This window comes from Eptesicus fuscus, chromosome 9, assembly GCF_027574615.1.
Source record: "Eptesicus fuscus isolate TK198812 chromosome 9, DD_ASM_mEF_20220401, whole genome shotgun sequence".
NCBI classification, from domain to species: Eukaryota; Metazoa; Chordata; class Mammalia; order Chiroptera; family Vespertilionidae; genus Eptesicus; species Eptesicus fuscus.
In genome coordinates, this window is record NC_072481.1 from 63971585 (window position 1) to 63989164 (window position 17580).

Consider the following 17580-nt stretch of genomic DNA (forward strand, 5'->3'; position numbering starts at 1 on the left):
TTTCCTTTCAATCTGAATATTCAAAGCACAACAGTGAAACCAGATTATGTCAACAGAATACATGGCTGAATTGAAAAAAATACAAACCACTTTCTTAAGGAAAAATACACACGAATCGTTGCTAAAAGTTGCCTAAATTTTGCTGAATATTTATTCCCCATTTTACTTAGAAGGTGACAATTATACTCATCCAATGAAAATATTTTTTATAATTTCTTTGTTAAACTAGCCTGAGCATGTATGATCATGGAACTAAAAATATGTTTAAGATGAAATGCGCTAACTTCTATGATAAAGACACATGTAATATTGTAAGCCACATGTCTTTTTCTAAATGAGGCACAGAATAATCTTATCTTATATTCTTATATTCAGTAAAAATGGGTATGCTGACTTGAAAACTGAAAGTTAGGTCTTACTGAATTACTTATGAAAGTGATCTTTTCAAAATGTAAATATAAATATATAGCAGTATAGATCACAATTAACCTAGATGATCCAGGAATTATATTCATTATAAGACTAATAAACATGTATTTATTGAGTTTTTACCATGTACAGCGTAGAGTTCTAGACCCTCACGTTACCTCTGTGGACAGAAGAGACAAAACCACCCCTTTGTGCTGCTCACTATGTGATTGTGAGGGCGCCATGCAAACAGATCAAGCACTGCTCCTAGTTCTCCCAAACCAACCTTCTCATGCAAAGAAAAGTTGTTGGAAGCGGCCTAGATTTTATTTTTGTATTCTGGTATACATTTTAAGAATTAACATCCAAATCATGTATTTCAGGAGGTTTAAAGTTCTTTGTTCCAGATAAATCAACCTCCAATAGCATGATTGATGCTTTCGGTAGAATTTCCTCGGGAACTGGAGACATTTTTCAACAATGTATTCAGGTCAGAATCTCCTCAATGTTATAGTTACAGCTGAAGGGGGGGGGGGGGGGGGAGGAGGGGGAGAGAGACAAGGAAAACAGATGAATTGGGTAAATTGCCTCATTCACCTTATTTGAATATGTAATGAGCTTCCTGGCATCACCGGAGCCAGGCTTCATGTCTACCTGAGGTCTGTACTTCTCAGCCCTGGGAGTCACTTTCTGTAATTGCTTTTCAAGGTCTATAAGCAGAGCTTGCTCCTTCCTCATGGCTCAAAATGGGGGGGGGGGTGGGGATGCAGTGGAGGTAAGGCCCAGAAGAAAAATTAAAAACTATGTATTTAGTTTCAGTTCCATAATAACTTTCCATAAATCAGAATCCATTTTACTTTAGCTTATCCAAAAACTTTTTTGAAGCTCTTCTCAAATATAAAAAATATCAACTATTCCATTAAATTCTAAAAATTCCTAAATATCTTTTTTTTATTTTATTTTATTGCTTAAAGTATTACATTAGTAGTACATATATCTCCTTTTTTTCCCCCCCCATAGACCTTCCCCCAGCCTCCCTTACCCCCTATCACCTGCCCTCCTAAATATCTTTTTAACAACCACAGTTTATTTGATTTTGCTCACAAAAGCATCCTCTAATCAAGCTAATTTTTAAAAGGGCTCAAATTTTTCTTTTAAGTAATTTAAAGATATTTTGAACATAACTAAACAAAATTTCATCTGCTATTTCCTCACAGATGGTAAGTGACCCTGCCAAGTTAATGGCTTCACATGAAGTCAGTAAATTATTCCTAGGAAATTTTTAACATGATTATATGTACACAGTAGAGGCAATAACCATCATTCCATGATTAGAAGTGAAAAAGGGAGAGGGGGTTGGGGGTTATCTGTAATACTGTCAACAATAAAAAAAATCTTAAAAAAGAAGTGAAAAAAGGTGACTTATAAATGGCAATATATATTAGACTGCAATTGGCTTTCTGAATGATCTTTCTACCTGTGATTTCCTCTTTGAAAATTCTATTAATAAAGAGGTAATATGCAAATTGACCACCACTACAACACACAAGATGGTTGCCCCATGTGGACACAAGATGGCCAGTAGGGAAGGGCAGTTGTGGGTGATCAGGCCAGCAGGGGAGAGCAGTTGGGAGGGACCAGGCCTGCAGATGAGGGCAGTTGGGGGCAATCAGGCCTGCAGGGGAGGGCAGTTAGAGGTGACCAGGCTGGCAGGGGAGGGCAATTAGGGGAGACCAGGCTGGCAGGGGAGGGCAATTAGGGGTGATCAGGCTGGCAGGGGAGGGCAGTTGGGGGTAATTGGCAGGGGAGCAGTTAGTTGTTGATCAGGCTGGCAGGGGGGTGGTTAGGAGGTGATCAGGCTGACAGGCAGAAGTGGTTAGAGGCAATCAGGCAGGCAGGCAAGCGAGCAGTTGGGAGCCAGCAGTCAGACATCCCTCGAGGGGTTCCAGATTGGAGAGGGTGCAGGCTGGGCTGAGGGACACACACCCCTGACACGAATTTCGTGCACTGGGCCTCTAGACCTACTTAATAAAAAGGTAATATGCAAATTGCCCCCTCCACTGGGAGTTCTACCAGGGGCGGGGCCAGCCTGCTAACCACCCAGGTCCCCTCCCCCTGACCTGCCCCAACCCCAGTCACCCCCCACCCCAATCGGGGCCGAGGCTGGCCAGCCAACCACCTGTGTGCCCTCCCCCTGGCCCACCCAGCCCTATTGGCCCCAATCAGTGCTGGTCGGCTGGACCCCACCTGTACATGAATTTGTGCACCAGGCCTCTAGTATGAAATAAAAACAAATGTGTTAAAAAGTAACAAAATATTATTTATATGTCTCAAATCAAACTTATGTTCCCAGATTTGGCCACCTCTCCCCACTTGCTTTTGTCACTAGCCCCACTAGACTGTGAGCAGCAACCAAATCTAACCTCCTCCAAGAGCTCAGGGCCCAGCGCAGAATAGGGTACAGAGGTCAGCAGTTCACAAACACTTGCTGAACTGATTTTAGCAAAGAGTCCACAATGTCTCTGCTGTCATCCACCAAAAAAAGTTTATATGCTTTCCAAGTTTGAGAATTTTACAGTGTTACTAATGTATTTATTGAATAAATATAATTTTTCAAAGTTATTTATAAACTTGTATCCATTGTGACTACACAATGATTAAATACTGTTGAGTGACACTTGTATTAACTGTAACAAAATATTTTATATCTACTGTACTTATATAATACACTATATTTTGCTTTGGCAACAGATTTTTACATGAAAAATGATTTATGTAAATATAATACATGTTAGCATTAAGTGATTATTGTTTGCTATTCATTTTTGTCACAAAAGAAAAAGATGGAATGGTTATGCATACACTAGAAACCTTCAGATATATATATATATGTATATATATATATATATGTATGTATGTATTCTTTTGAACAGCTTGAAAGTATGGGTGAGAATGTTAAACCTCACCATCAACTGAAAAACACTGTGACTGTGGATAACAGTATGGGCAATGATACTACCTTTCTAGTCACATGGCAGACCAGTGGGCCCCCTGAGATTGAACTGTTTGAACCTAACGGGAGAAAATACTACACACATAACTTTATCGTCAATCAAGCCTTCAGGACTGCTCGCCTCTGGATTCCAGGAACTGCTAAGGTAGGTGTCCTGAGCTTCTTCATAATGACACCATTTAGTCAAGTAAATGACTTTCAGTTGAATCACATAATTAAATGCATTGTGTAAAGGAAATCCTATTCTGATGTAGCAAAATTTTACTTTAAATTTATGAGGGCGTTTTGTGAATGCTAAAATTTTAAGGGGAACAATTAATGTATGTTCAAAACTTTAACAAAGGAAATTAGTATGTATGCAGTAAAAATAATTTATTTTTGCTTACTTCCTTCTTTACAAAATCTACATAGATATACTTATCTGTACACTTAGAAAAAACCCTCTACTTAGAATTTATAATATGAATACATGCAATACATATTTTTTGAGCACCTACTATGTGTTGAGACTTGTTTTAGGTGCTTCATAATAAAATGCCATGATATGAATAAGAACAGGATTCTCAGAGCATACAGGAAGCATATGCAGATGGGATGGGGTGTGGAGGTGGGGAGAATGCTTCCCGAAGTGAAAATATAAAACTGGGAATATGGAGGATAAAGGGGGCAAAGGTGTGAATGACATTCTGAGCAGAGGGAACATCACACAGAAAGGCTCAGAGAAAAGGAATATAGCTCTTCATGGAACTACAAGTTGTTCAATATGGATGAGCTACTGAGTAGCATGTAAGGTGGGGATTTAGAGGAAGGAAAGTGGAGGGAGTGATGAGGCTAGACAGATGCACAGGAGCTACGTCAGCAAGGGCTCTGCAGGACGGTAAAGGGAGTAGGGGTTTGAAGGGAATAGAAGTTTGAATTTTAAAGGTAAAGGGAAACCACTCAAGGTCTAAGCAGGGTGGTGACATTGACCTGATTTACTCTTGCACTACCTGAATGCCGTCCCGCCTCCTAACTGGTGGCTCTCCCTCCCCGCAGCCTCTGCTCTGCCTCCCTGCCTCTGGGCTAGCCTTCATCATCTCTATCAGGTGATCCTTCTGAAGCACCACCCAGGTCAAACCTGCCTCCTATTCAAAACTCTGGTGGTCTCAGGAGAAAACCCATGTGGTTACTTTTATATACCAAGCCCTTCATATTCCAGCTTCTGCCCAAGTTTATCTCTAAACCCTTCTCCCAAACATCCTGTGCTCTGTTCCTACTTAACTTTTCTTCAAACTCATCATGTTCTTTACACACCTGTGCACAAGGGCCAGGAATACTTTACCTACTTCTCGCTGCCTTTGCCCAACCTCTTAGTCTGGATTAGGTGCCCTCTAAGGCCTATATGAACACACTTATTACACCCAAAGAGAAGTTTTTGATGTGGAGTTTCCTGCTATGTATCTGTTACTAATTTTATGGTTACAATAGATAGGTAGACAGATATAGTTGATCTTGATGCCTGAAATATGACTTCACTGGAAAATGGTAAAGCACATGGATCTCACAAAGAGGGCTGGATAAGGTGTGGTGGCATCTTACCTTTCCACACTGAATCACAGTCACACCCCAAGCCACTGTTTCCTCTCTTGTTCCTCCTGCTCCATTGTGTTCCTCCTCTTACTTCCAGGGTTTAAGGAGCAGCAGCAGGAAAGAGAGGAAAAGGAGCATTTATGTACAGTTTAATCAAAAGAACAAATTTCTGCTACATTGCAGTTTAAACTTCTTTTTCCAGACATTATTTTGTATGTCTCCCCTCCTCCCCGCCGCCCCCATAGTTTAGACAAGCAAAAGAGAATGACATTTAGCAATATTTTTATAAAGTACTCAACAAAGATGTTATAGAATCCTGACCAATTAAAAAAGAGTATTCCTTTTCTTCATCCCTAAGAGTGTATGTGAGTTTTGCTGCTTGAGATTTTGGGGTATGTTGAGGGTTTGGGGGAAGTAGAGGAAAGGTAGGATACTATTGCCTTTAGGAAAGGTTATCCAGGTAAATCACAATTGTCTGCTTAATTTACAATAATTTTCTCCTTTACATAAAAGGAATAAAAACATTGACTATCCTTTTGGGTGAAGGGGCTCAGATTAATATTTGCAAAGTACTTTAAAGCTTTGAAACACTGTTATCATCTTCTAAAATGTGCCTCAAGATGTGTTCTCCTCCACAGATAAAATCAGGGCATAATTCCTTAAAGAGGTTCCGAATGATGTAAATGGGTTCTGCTGTGAGAGCCATGTAAATACTGAATTTTAAGCAATATTACTATTCCTGACATTCTTTTGTAGTATTTTAGGAAAATGCAACATCAATACGATAAGAACAAAAAACCCTAGGAGCTTAGATTTACGGTTTAAAATTAAGGGTTTGCCTTTTTCTTCACACCTGACAAAGCAGAACCCCTTTGTTTTGCAGCCTGGGCTCTGGACTTACACACTGAACAATACCCACCATTCTCTTCAGTCCTTGAAAGTGACAGTGACCTCTCGTGCCTCCCACTCAGCCGAGCCTCCTGCTACTGTGGAGGCCTTTGTAGAAAACGACAGCACCTCTTTTCCCCACCCCATGACGATTTATGCCAACGTGAGAAAGGGGTTTTACCCTATTCTCAATGCCACTGTAACTGCTACTATTGAGCCGGAGATGGAAGATCCTGTTACGCTGACGCTTTTTGATGATGGAGCAGGTAACAAGCAATGTCATGTCACTTTTCATGTGCTCAGGAGCTGCTGTGATGGTGCAGTATCCTTATCAAGCTTATCTTTAATATTCTTTCAATTCAATCGTTTTGCTCACCCAGTCTTGTGATTGCTCACCAAATTCTAATGGAATCACTGATCTACAAAGTAGCTACAGGTTACATTTGCACAAGGAGAGTGAATGTGAACTTGGAAAAGGGGAGTATCCATGAAGCTCTGCAGAGTGTCTGTGCGTGAGCAAACTGGTGGAGAGTTGCTAGGTCTTGGCTTCCACCTGCCCAGTGGAGCTGGCCACACTCAGTGGGGTCACACGGGAGCAGGTCCTGTGTCCTTGTGACATGCCCAGATTCTGCCAAGACACACCAGCTTCACTATTCACTGAACTCGTCAGATTGAACAATTAAAAGAGCAAATGAAACCCCAAGAAGGGGGATGCGATGACAGTGAGTCCATTTTTCTCTCCTTGAACCCAATAGCGAAGATAAAATTGCAAGTTGAACTTGTGACCCACAAGATGACCCTGGACTTTCTTTAGCCAAGTAGCTGGGCCAATAAGAGGGCATGGCCAGTGACTTTTGCACATGTGATTTGGTCACAAGAAGGCCAAACCAGCAAGCCTAGTGGAATCCAGATAGAGATTTTGCCACTGCTGGGAAAATACAGTAAAGCAAAACAAAACCCTGCTTTAAAGCACTCACTCCGCACGGGAGAGTTCAGAGCTTCCTCCTCACACAGACGGCACAACATCCAGCTGGCAAAAGGCAGCATCTGGGGCTCTTCCTGGTGAACTTTTCTGACTTCTAAAAACAAACTCCTTGGCTCTTTTATCTTTCCTGTTCTGTTTGTTTTTTTTCCTAAACTAAATTCTCAGAATGACAATAGACCTCAAGTCTATGTTAGCAACACCAAGTGTGTGATCTATTGATAAAATCATGTTCCTTCCCTCTATTGTTTCAGAGAAAACCCATTAAGATGTTGCCATGGCAATCTTGCATGCCATTTATGAAACAAACATCCATTTAAAAGATTTTAGTTCAAGTCTGCCTCAGAGGGATACTAGAGAGGTCCTCCTCTTTTGTCCATTGGAATGGATCCAAATGACCTTGCATACACTTCATTGCTTACCCTCGGCCACACCTTTCATTTGTTGTATAGAGTCCAAAAAATGCACTTTGCAGAATGTCCCCACTTTGCCCAGCCTGCAGGCTGGCCTCCAGGAGGACGTTATCTTGGGAAAGATCACTTGAATAGACTCACTAGGCTTTGATATTTATTCCCTGGAACCATTTTATTTGGTGTCTAAATTTATACTCTAATGAAAGAAACAATGAAAAAAGATTGTTTAGGCATTAAAGTGTCAATTTAGATTTTTTTTTTCCTTAGCACACATGTATTGTCTAATACTTATTTTTATATTGGAAGTGGTATCTATCTGCTAAGTAAAATTGATAAATAAACCATGGCTTAGAGAAGTTTTCCATTATCATTTCTCAACAAAGATAGACCTTATTCATCATTAAATCACTAGTCAGTACACAAAACAATTTCTAAACCTACTACGATCATAAGTTGCTTAGCACTTTTTATGTTATTAAATATTTTCTTACTTTTCTCGGGCTAAGGAGCAGCCCTCCCTCTGCCGTAGGGACTCTAGAACACTTACTTCAGTGAAGATGCAACGTCAGAGGGCAGGCTGGGTGTGTGGTATGGGAGCAGGACAAGCTGCTTGGCCAGTGCGGCCACTACACTTGCACAGGGAATGTGATCTGCACTTGGGCTGAGCTGTGCCTCCCTGCTGCCCTGGCGTCTAGGCCTTCCTGCCGTTCCGTCCTGGACTTGGTTTGGAACTGAACTGCTCTCTGAGGTTCCATGCACAAGGAGAGACGTCCAGCACGGGCCAAGCTTTCGGCGTGTCTCCTGAAGCAAGGCAGCATTGGGCGGAACCAAACCCTGTCAAACGCCAAGTCAGTGAGCCCCTTCTAATCAGAACAACAGTTCCATGTACCCTCTAATGGACAAGTTAAATGATTTCACACTTTTTAAAATCAACTACAAATATTTTTTTCATCAGGAATATTTTTCTTTATTTTAATCAGGGCTTCAAGGATATTCATAAACTCCTTGAAATTATGTGAAAATATACATATGTGCATGTATATTAATTTCCTGGGAACAGATCCTTTTATTTTAAAAGGATCTATGACTGTAAACAAGCTTTAAAATATGCTTGGTTTCTGTGGGAAACTAGTATTATTCAGGGATAGGAAGGAGGGCTCTAAAGGTGATAATTAAATGCTTTCTTAGCACTGAAGCAGGTACAACTCATTTACCTTTAGAAAATAATTTTTCATAGGTTAAGGAACCACAGGGAGAAATTATGGAGCCATTAGATTTTTAATCACCTGAAGATATCAAAAAATAGTTATGACCATTACATCATATGCTAAATTGAGAAGAATAAGGGAAGTGAATCTTATTTCTTTTTTTTTTTAAAACAATTTTTATTGATTTAAGAGAGGAAGGGAGAGAGAGAGAGATAGAAACATCAATGATGAGAGAGAATCATTGATCAGGGCTTCCTATTGTACACCCCCCCACTGGGGATCTAGTTCGCGAACTGGGCATGTGCCTTGACCCGAGTCATTCAGTCCACAGGCCGACACTCTATCCATTGAGCCAAACCAGCTAGGGCAGTGGTCGGCAAACTCATTAGTCAACAGAGCCAAATATCAACAGTACAACAATTGAAATTTCTTTTGAGAGCCAAATTTTTTAAACTTAAACTTCTTCTAACGCCATTTTTTCAAAATAGACTCGCCCAGGCCGTGGTATTTTGTGGAAGAGCCACACTCAAGGGGCCAAAGAGCCGCATGTGGCTCGCGAGCCGCAGTTTGCCGACCACGGAGCTAGGGAATGACTCTTATTTCTTAATGATTTAATTAAATATTAGTATTCAGCTGTGATGACATGTTGACATTGAGGTTTTTTTTATATACCTACAGGTGCTGATGTTATAAAAAATGATGGAATTTACTCGAGGTATTTTTTCTCCTTTGCTGTAAATGGTAGATATAGCTTGAAAGTGCATGTCAATCACTCTCCCAGCATAAGCGCCCTAGGCCACCACTCTTTTCCAGGGAGTCATGCTATGTATGTACCAGGTTACATAACGAATGGTAAGAATCATTAGCACTGCTATTTGAATAACATCCTGTAATGTGTATGTAACTGATCAGTGAGTGTGTGTGTGTGTGTGTGTGTATACTTGAGCTGTGGGGGGGGGGGGGAGGGAAGAAGTGAAAGAAAAAGAGAGATGGAATTTCAAACTTTATACTTCAGTCAGTGCATAAGTTGTTGACTACCTCTTTAACTCTTCAAAGATTCATGGTAGTAGATTACAGGAAGGGAATAGGTAATTACCACAGATGTCTCCTACCTCCATTTTAGTCATTGTTTTGACCTCCTTCTAGTGACTGTTTCGTCAGAATTACTAAGAGATAAAGAGATTTATTGAGTTTTCTCAGTTCCAGCTCCTGCATTTCCTCTACAGAGGTTTAGGCAGGGGAAAGAGGCACTTAGTAGTTAGCAGTTAAAAGAGGGAAGCAAATAACTCAAACAATCCACACAGGAAATGAGTTCCTGAAAAAATAAGAGTTTGGATATTACAAACAACTGAGTGCTTCCTGACGATGCTATGTCTTCCTTCAAGATAAAAGGGCCAAATAAATAGAAGATCCACATCTTTTCAACACCATTATTATAGTTCCTGATAGGAAACAGTGAATAAAGTACAACAAACAGACATATGCTACATTATTTTATAAAATAAATCTCAGAAACATTTCTAAGTGTTTTTATTTTCAAAACTGCAGAATGTTTACGAATACTTTTCATATATTTTATCAGCTAGAATGAATTATTTTGTATCTAAATATAATACTTCATTTGTAAGTAGATATTCCCTCTTTCATTTATAAATCAAATATTTTTGAGGGCCAACCAGGTGACAGGCTCAGTCCTAGGATCTTGGGATACCAGGTAGAATAAGACTTGATTCCACTCAAGGAGTTTACAGGTTACTGACTGGTCTGAGAACCTTTTTAAAACTCATACGCTTAAAGGATAAAAATATCATCATCTCATGCACAGTGAGATTAGAAAAGTAATATTCACCTGTGTTTTTATCTGTGTCCTTCTTACGGGCCCTTGATAGCATAGAAAGAAAAATTGGGGTTCCCTAGGCATGGCTGCCATACACAATATTCACTTTATCAGCTAATTTTCAGATGATGACCTTGAGCACACACTTCACTGAAAAGTGAAAGCTGCTGTTTACACCATCAAATCTCCAGACACAATAGCATCTACTCCTTTCCTCCTCCCCAAGGGCTGGCTCTGCCTCGTGTGTGCTCCACTCATCCCTCTGAGCAGCAGTCACGCATGATTTGTTACTTCCCATATTAAAATACTTTTTATTGGTCCCTCTTCAGCGACTGTCCACCTTTCTAGTCCCCATCGTCAGGTTCCTGGAAGTAAACCTGCTGTCTACACTTTCTCACCTCCCGTTTACTACTCTGTTCACTGCAATGGCTTCCATTCGAATCACTCTTCTATTCAAATCACTCCACTGGACTATCTCTGGCCCTAGTCACCAATAACCTCCCTACTGTTAAATTCAAAGCACACAGTTCAATCACTTTTTACCTGACTTTAGCAGTGTCTGACACAACTGATCGATTTTCTCCTTTGACATTTCCTGGTTTCTCTGATAGGACACTCTCTTGTTTACCTCTTATGCTCCTAAATTCTTTGCTGTGTGACTTTGGGCAAGTTACTTAATTCCTGTGTACTTCAGTTTCATCATTGGTAAAAATGGGGGTAATAATTGTACCCTCCTCATAGCATTGCTAGGAAAATTAAATATTTGATACACATCAGATACTTAGAAAAAGTGCCCGGCACATGGTAAGCCAGGCACTCAATAAATGCAATTTATCATTATAGTTGAAATTCTTATTAGATAATCTCATTAATCCATATAGCTTTAATAATATCTATATGACTATAACTTCCAAATTCATAACTTCTAAATTATTAAATCTAGCTAAAACCTCTTTGGGAGATTAAAATCCATCTCTAACTGACTGACATTTCAATGAGATGTTTTCCAGGAATCACAAACCTTGTAAAGCTAGTTTCCTTCACTTTAGCCTGCTTCTCCTCCCAAGTAGCTCACTCTTTTTGTTGTTTTGTTAATCCTCACCTGAGGACATTTTTTCCTTTGATTTTTTTAAAAGAGAGAATAGTAGGGAGGGAAGAGGGAAGGGGGGAGAGAGAGAGAGAGACATCGATATAAGAGACACACTGATGGTTATCTCCCACACAGGCCCCTACCAGAGTCAGGGATTGAACCTGCAACCCAGGTACATGCCCCAAACTGAATTGAACCTGCAACCCTTGGGTGTGTGGGCTGACTCTGCAACCACTGAGCAACACTGGCCAGGGCCCAAGTAGCTCACTTTAAAAACCTGGGAGTTACTTTTTGTTGTTGTTGTTCACCAATTTTCTCTTTTGACATATTCAAATCCACCACCAGCTTTTGCTGATTTCATCTCCAAAATTCACCTCAAACTGCCTACTTCACGCCTCCTCTCCACTGCTCTCACCCAGCCCGACCTGCCATCTTTTCTCGTCTGGACTGTTGGCAATGGGTATCTCAGTGGCCTCTTTCCTTGCTGTGCTTGAATCCATTCTCCCCCGAGAGCAGCCAGAGGGACCTGTTAGAGGACGCCTGTGATCATGTTATTGCTCTGCTTCTGCAGCTTGTAAGACTGAACTCTGAAACCACCGCATGGCCCACAGGTCCTGCATGAACCTTTCTCCTGTCTCATCTCAAACTACTATCCTCCTCACCTTAAGTTTTTCTAATCTGCATATCTCTCCTTCACCTCAGTCTTTTATACAACCTCTTCCCTCAGCCTAGGATATTCCTACCTCTCCTCTTTATCCAGCTGACACATACTCATACTTCAGGAAACGTTTAAATATAACTTCCTTGATAACACTCTAAATTATATACTTGTTTTATTTTATTTTATAGTACCCTGCCTTTTTCCCTTCTTACCTTTATCACAATTTATAAATATATGTTTATTAATATGACTATAAATTCCATGTGGTACTGTTTTGTCGATGATTACTGACACAGGATATGCCCTCAAAGTAGTTACTGAGTGAATGAATAGACGAATGAATGAATTGTGAAATAAACAAACTCAGTTGTTCTAAAAATGTAGTAAAGAAAAAAAGTTTTAAAATACCAACAATCTGTCAAAAACAAGCTATTCAGGAGGTTGTAATTTGTTGTTTTGTCCCTTCTTTTCGTCGCTGTCCCAGGTAATATTCAGATGAATGTCCCAAGAAAATCACTGGGCAGGAGTGAGGAGGAGCAAAAGTGGGGCTTTAGCCGAACAAGCTCGGGGGGTTCCTTTTCCGTGCTGGGCGTCCCGGCTGGCCCCCACCCTGACGTGCTTCCACCGTGCACAATTATCGACCTGGAAGCTGTACAGGGGGAAGAGGAGGTGACTTTGTCTTGGACAGCGCCTGGAGAAGACTTCGATCAGGGCCAGGGTAGGTTTCTTGGTTTCATTACCTATTTTTCTACCAGGAGGCATTTCTAATAATTATATCAGGTGTTAATGGAATAAGAATAACTTTGGGAGTTTAGAGATGACAAAGTGACAGAGGATTGTCCTGAAAAACTTTTTATTGCTAAAGCTTCACATCATGGAGTCCGGGAATGAGTGTGTGCCAGCTCCCCCTGGATGGAAGAGGCCTTCATACACTGACCAGCACTAATCAAACAGAAACCTTGACTGGAAGCATGAATACCACATGCAATGGTGGTCTTATCAGCAGAAACAGATTCATTACCACAGAGCATGGCTGCAGGAAATTAGTTTTCTGAAGATTGGATAGTGACTACTTGTTCAGATTTAGGAGATGGGTTTAAGACAATAATTTCCCTAAGTCATGTAAACTTGGCACATTTTCCTCTCCCAGTTCTGGCCATCGTTTTGTTGGGAAGGCTGGGACCAGTTCCCTGGCTTGGGGCTTTCTTACCTTGCTTGGGCGAATGTTGATGAAGTTCCTTTGTAACTTTCTAGCATTCAGGCTCCCACCTACCTCATCTTTTGATCTCCATGGTAACTCAAAAGAATAACTTTTCCCAAAGAATAATCTTTCCAATCATTTTGCCATCACACACACACAAAAAGATTATCATTGATTACACATTAAATGGTTTATTTCCTGATGCCTCTGATTGGAAGCCTAGAGGAGCCAATTTTATTGACTGCTGGTGTGGTGTTTTTTTCAATATCTGACAATAATAGTGACCACCTTGAACCTTTGCCAGCCTTGCTTCCAACTTGGACTATCTTTGGCTTATAAGTCTCTGTTTACTACACTGCTGAAAAGTCTCAATTACAAATAATTCTGAATTCATTAGGCCTGTTTTTTGGTATGACTATTCATGTACCAGTACTGCAATTTTTGAGTTATTAAAGCATTACAGTGTTTTTATATCTGATAAGGTTAGTTCTTCAACATTGCTATTTTTTAGACTTTATATGGCCAATTTTGATTATTTATTTTCCATTTAAACTTTACAATAAGCTTTGTTAAAATAGAAACTAGAGGCATTATTAATAGAATAATGTGCCGCTGAGAAACAGTCAATATTGTTGGTTTACCCTCTATTCTTTTATCAAAATCTCTGTTCTTGCCAGAGAAGAAAGGAGTGAAACTGTAGGATGGACATGCCCCTTATATAGTGGAAATAGCTGTAACTTACCGTATTTTCCAGCGTATAAAACGACTGGGCATATAGAAGATTTTCCTGGGTTAAAAAGTCGTCTTATATGCCGGAAAATATGGTAGATGTAAGGGAAAAAAATCATTCCCACTCTGGCTTTAAGTTCGGCTGTTTCGTCTTTGGCAGGTTGCTTAAATTCTATTGGCCTCGGTTTCCTTATGTGGAAAAGAGGACTAAAGCTATCTATTTCGTAAGGCATTGCATATAAGAAATGAAATGATACATATGAAATCAGAAAAAGAAGAGAAAGTGTGCCCAGTAAGTTCCCTGGGCTACTAGTTTGCATTGCTAGAGACTTCTCCAGTTTCTTATTTGGAGTAAGGGCCACAAACACTCAATCCCATTTCTATTTAAAGATAAGAGTGAGCCCAGCTGGTGTGGCTTAGTGGTTGAGCATCAACCTATGAATCAGTATGTCATGGTTCAATGCCCAGTCAGGGCACATGCCCGGGTTGCGGGCTAGATCCCCAGTGTGGGGCATGCAGGAGGCAGCCAATCAGTGATTCTCATAATTGATGTTTCTATCTCTCTCTCCCTCTCCCTTCCTCTCTGAAATCAATAAAAATATTTTTTAAAAATATAAATAAAGGGAAGAGTGATGCCTGCTATCTAGTATTTCTGCTTTTTCTCACTGCCCTCCGAAGCATGGTAGTGTGTCAAAAGAGATAAACAGAAGCTCGGACTCCCATTACTACTAGGAACCATTTTTTCAAAACCCCCAATAGTTTTGACTATACCACTGTAAAAGAGAAGAAAGAAAGTGAATATGTGGAATTAGTGTTTATTAATGGCTTGAAAAGAACAACTACAACCAAATCAGAATTTAGGACATTAGAAGGGAATAGAGAGAACTTTGCTCCAATAGAGACCTTATTGATGAACATGATGATTCAAACTTGTTATACAAAACCTCAGAACACAAAAGATAGATGGGGGGAATGGCTGGGTTAAGTTGCTGAGATCACTCAGCTATAAATGATTTAATGATCAGCAATGCTAAAATTAACCAACTAGCCATGAGTAGACCAACTAGCAAGAAGGTATCTGTTTAACTCATAAATATGTGCTTTTGTCGCCTCTTTCTTTTTTTCACTAATTGTTGGCTAGTACTTTCTTGGTATATATTGGACATGTGGTTTCAAATTGTAGACTCTGGAATCCAATATTTTTCTGAAGAGTTTTGTAATTTTTCTAACTTGGCAAGACTCATACTCCAAACTCCGTATCACCCCTATTGTGGGCATTAGCATAAAACTCTGCTCAGTTCTCAGCCTTCCAGCTATTGCTTTTCCCTTGAGCCCTTGATATTTCACCCACACATGCATAATATTGAGTCTTCAAATGATTTGCAAGAAGTTAATACACATATTTTGAACTTGTCCTTCTCAGCCTCCTTCTATTTTCAATGAGTCTGGTCATTCCATACTTGGTTCTCTGACTTCTTAGCCCAATAACATAGTGGCTTTTTGTATCAGTGTCAGTTATATGTGCTGATGTGGTAAGTGCCCTCAGAAGAAAAGCTACATAAATATAAATCATTTCCGGTTTGGTTCCCTTCTTTTAAAGGTTATCTTTCCTCTGGTTTCTATCTGCTTTTTATCCAAGTCCAGTGCTTCAATAGATTTTTTTCCTTTCTTCAGAGTTTATGCCTGTTATCTGCTGGAAAGTTAGTCCAAGAGAAGCCACTCAGCTATTACCAGAATTAAGCTTTATATTTGATTTAAGTTGTAAATATTTTTGTGACTTAACATTTATGTTTATATTTTGCTTAGGAGGTGAGAATTTTTCCCCATGCAGAAGTTTTTCATTTTATATACTCAAATTTATCAATTTTTTGTTTATGGCTTCTGAATTTTGAGTTTTAATTAGAAGAGCCTTTCCCATTTCAAGATTTACTGGAATTCATCCATGTCATCTACTAAATACTTAGTATTTTTATTTTTTACATCAAGCTTTTTGATCACTTCAGAATTTACCCTGAAAAAACAAAGTTTGTAGTATAGGTCATACTGTTTTTCCAGCTTCTTATCCAATTAGCACACCACCATTATCAAGAAATTTGTATTTCCCCCATTAATGAATTCTATCTCTATTATTTATATACTAAATTCCTGAATGCATTCGGCCTGTTTTTTGGTAGGACTATTCTTGTACCAGTACTGCAATTTTTGAGTTATTAAAGCATTACAGTGTTTTTATATCTGATAAGGTTAGTTCTTCAACATTGCTATTTTTTAGACTTTATATGGCCAATTTTGATTATTTATTTTCCATTTAAACTTTACAATAAGCTTTGTTAAAATAGAAACTAGAGGCATTATTAATAGAATCATATAAAATTCAAAAAATAATAGAAAATATCTTTATTATGCTGAATCTTGCTATTCATAAAACAATGTCTTTCCTCTTATTTAGGTTTTAATTTGAGTTCTTAGATAATGCATTAAAGTTTTGTTCATGTGCATATTTCTTGTTATGTTTGTTCTTAGGTATTTTGATGTTTTGTTGCTATTCTCATTAGTCATTTGTACCAAATTAAAAGACCTACTCAAAGTGACTTAACCTTCCCATTTATATTTTTATTTTCAGCTGACAGCTATGAAATAAGAATGAGTAAAAGTCTACAGAATATTCAAGCTGATTTTAACAATGCCATTTTAGTGAATACATCAAAGCTAAATCCCCAACCAGCTGGCACCAAGGAGATATTTACATTTTCACCAAAGTTTTTCATAAATGGACCTGAACATCAACCTGATGGAGAGACACAAGAAAGCCACAGAATTTATGTGGCAATACGAACCATAGATAAGAACTCCTTAAAATCTGCAGTATCTAACATTGCCCAGGCATCATTGTTTATTCCTCCAAATTCTGCTCCTGTACTTGCCAGAGATTATCTTATATTGAAAGGAGTTTTAACAGCAATGGGTTTGATAGGAATCATTTGCCTTACTATAGTTGTAACACATTGTATTTTAAACAAGAAAAGGAGAGCAGACAGAAAGGAGCATGGAATAGAACTACTATGAACAAAATTACCTTGGTTCTTAGATGTAAAACCCATGCCCTTTGCACTTTACAAACACATACCAATAAAAACAAATTAACATCAAAACTGTTAAAAGTGCTTTGAATTTTGCATACTACAGATCCTATTTTTACATAATAAAAAGACAAAAATTCTTTTATAACTCACATTTTGAGGGTAAAGTAGAAAGTCCTTAAGCTTAGGCTATGAATAAAATAATAAAAAGTATTTTCCAAGATAATTCTTTAAAGACAAACAAGGCAAGGTCAAAGTCAAATCAGAGTCAAGAAAAAGCTCCTTTTATTGAAGAGAAAACATAGCCCAAAGTAGAGAAAGGAGGTTACGTCTGATTGAATAACTGTCTATATGAAGCAATTGTTTACTTTTTCATTCTCTTTATCTCTTCAGAACAGATTGCTTGTTTATGACTAAAGATCAATGTGCATTTTATATATGGTGCCTCTTGTAAAACTCTTTACCTCTAGCCATTTGGTTAACTACTACAGATCACTGTAA

At 39.0% G+C, this 17580-nt stretch overlaps 1 protein-coding gene across 2 annotated transcripts in view; it reads left to right on the forward strand.

Moving 5' to 3' along the window:
- The window catches only part of CLCA2 (chloride channel accessory 2), a 41066-nt gene extending 23792 nt beyond the window's left edge, over positions 1-17274 (forward strand). The window contains exons 9-14 of one of the 2 annotated variants that reach the window (XM_008139488.3): positions 792-898; positions 3342-3566; positions 5874-6144; positions 9160-9333; positions 12554-12787; positions 16623-17274. In XM_008139488.3, coding sequence (XP_008137710.2) covers positions 792-898; positions 3342-3566; positions 5874-6144; positions 9160-9333; positions 12554-12787; positions 16623-17065 — 1454 coding nt within the window. In that variant the 3' untranslated portion in view covers positions 17066-17274. The remainder of the gene's footprint in view (positions 1-791; positions 899-3341; positions 3567-5873; positions 6145-9159; positions 9334-12553; positions 12788-16622) is intronic. The other variant, XM_028142559.2, reaches the window with a different exon arrangement.
- The last annotated feature ends 306 nt before the right edge of the window (positions 17275-17580 follow it).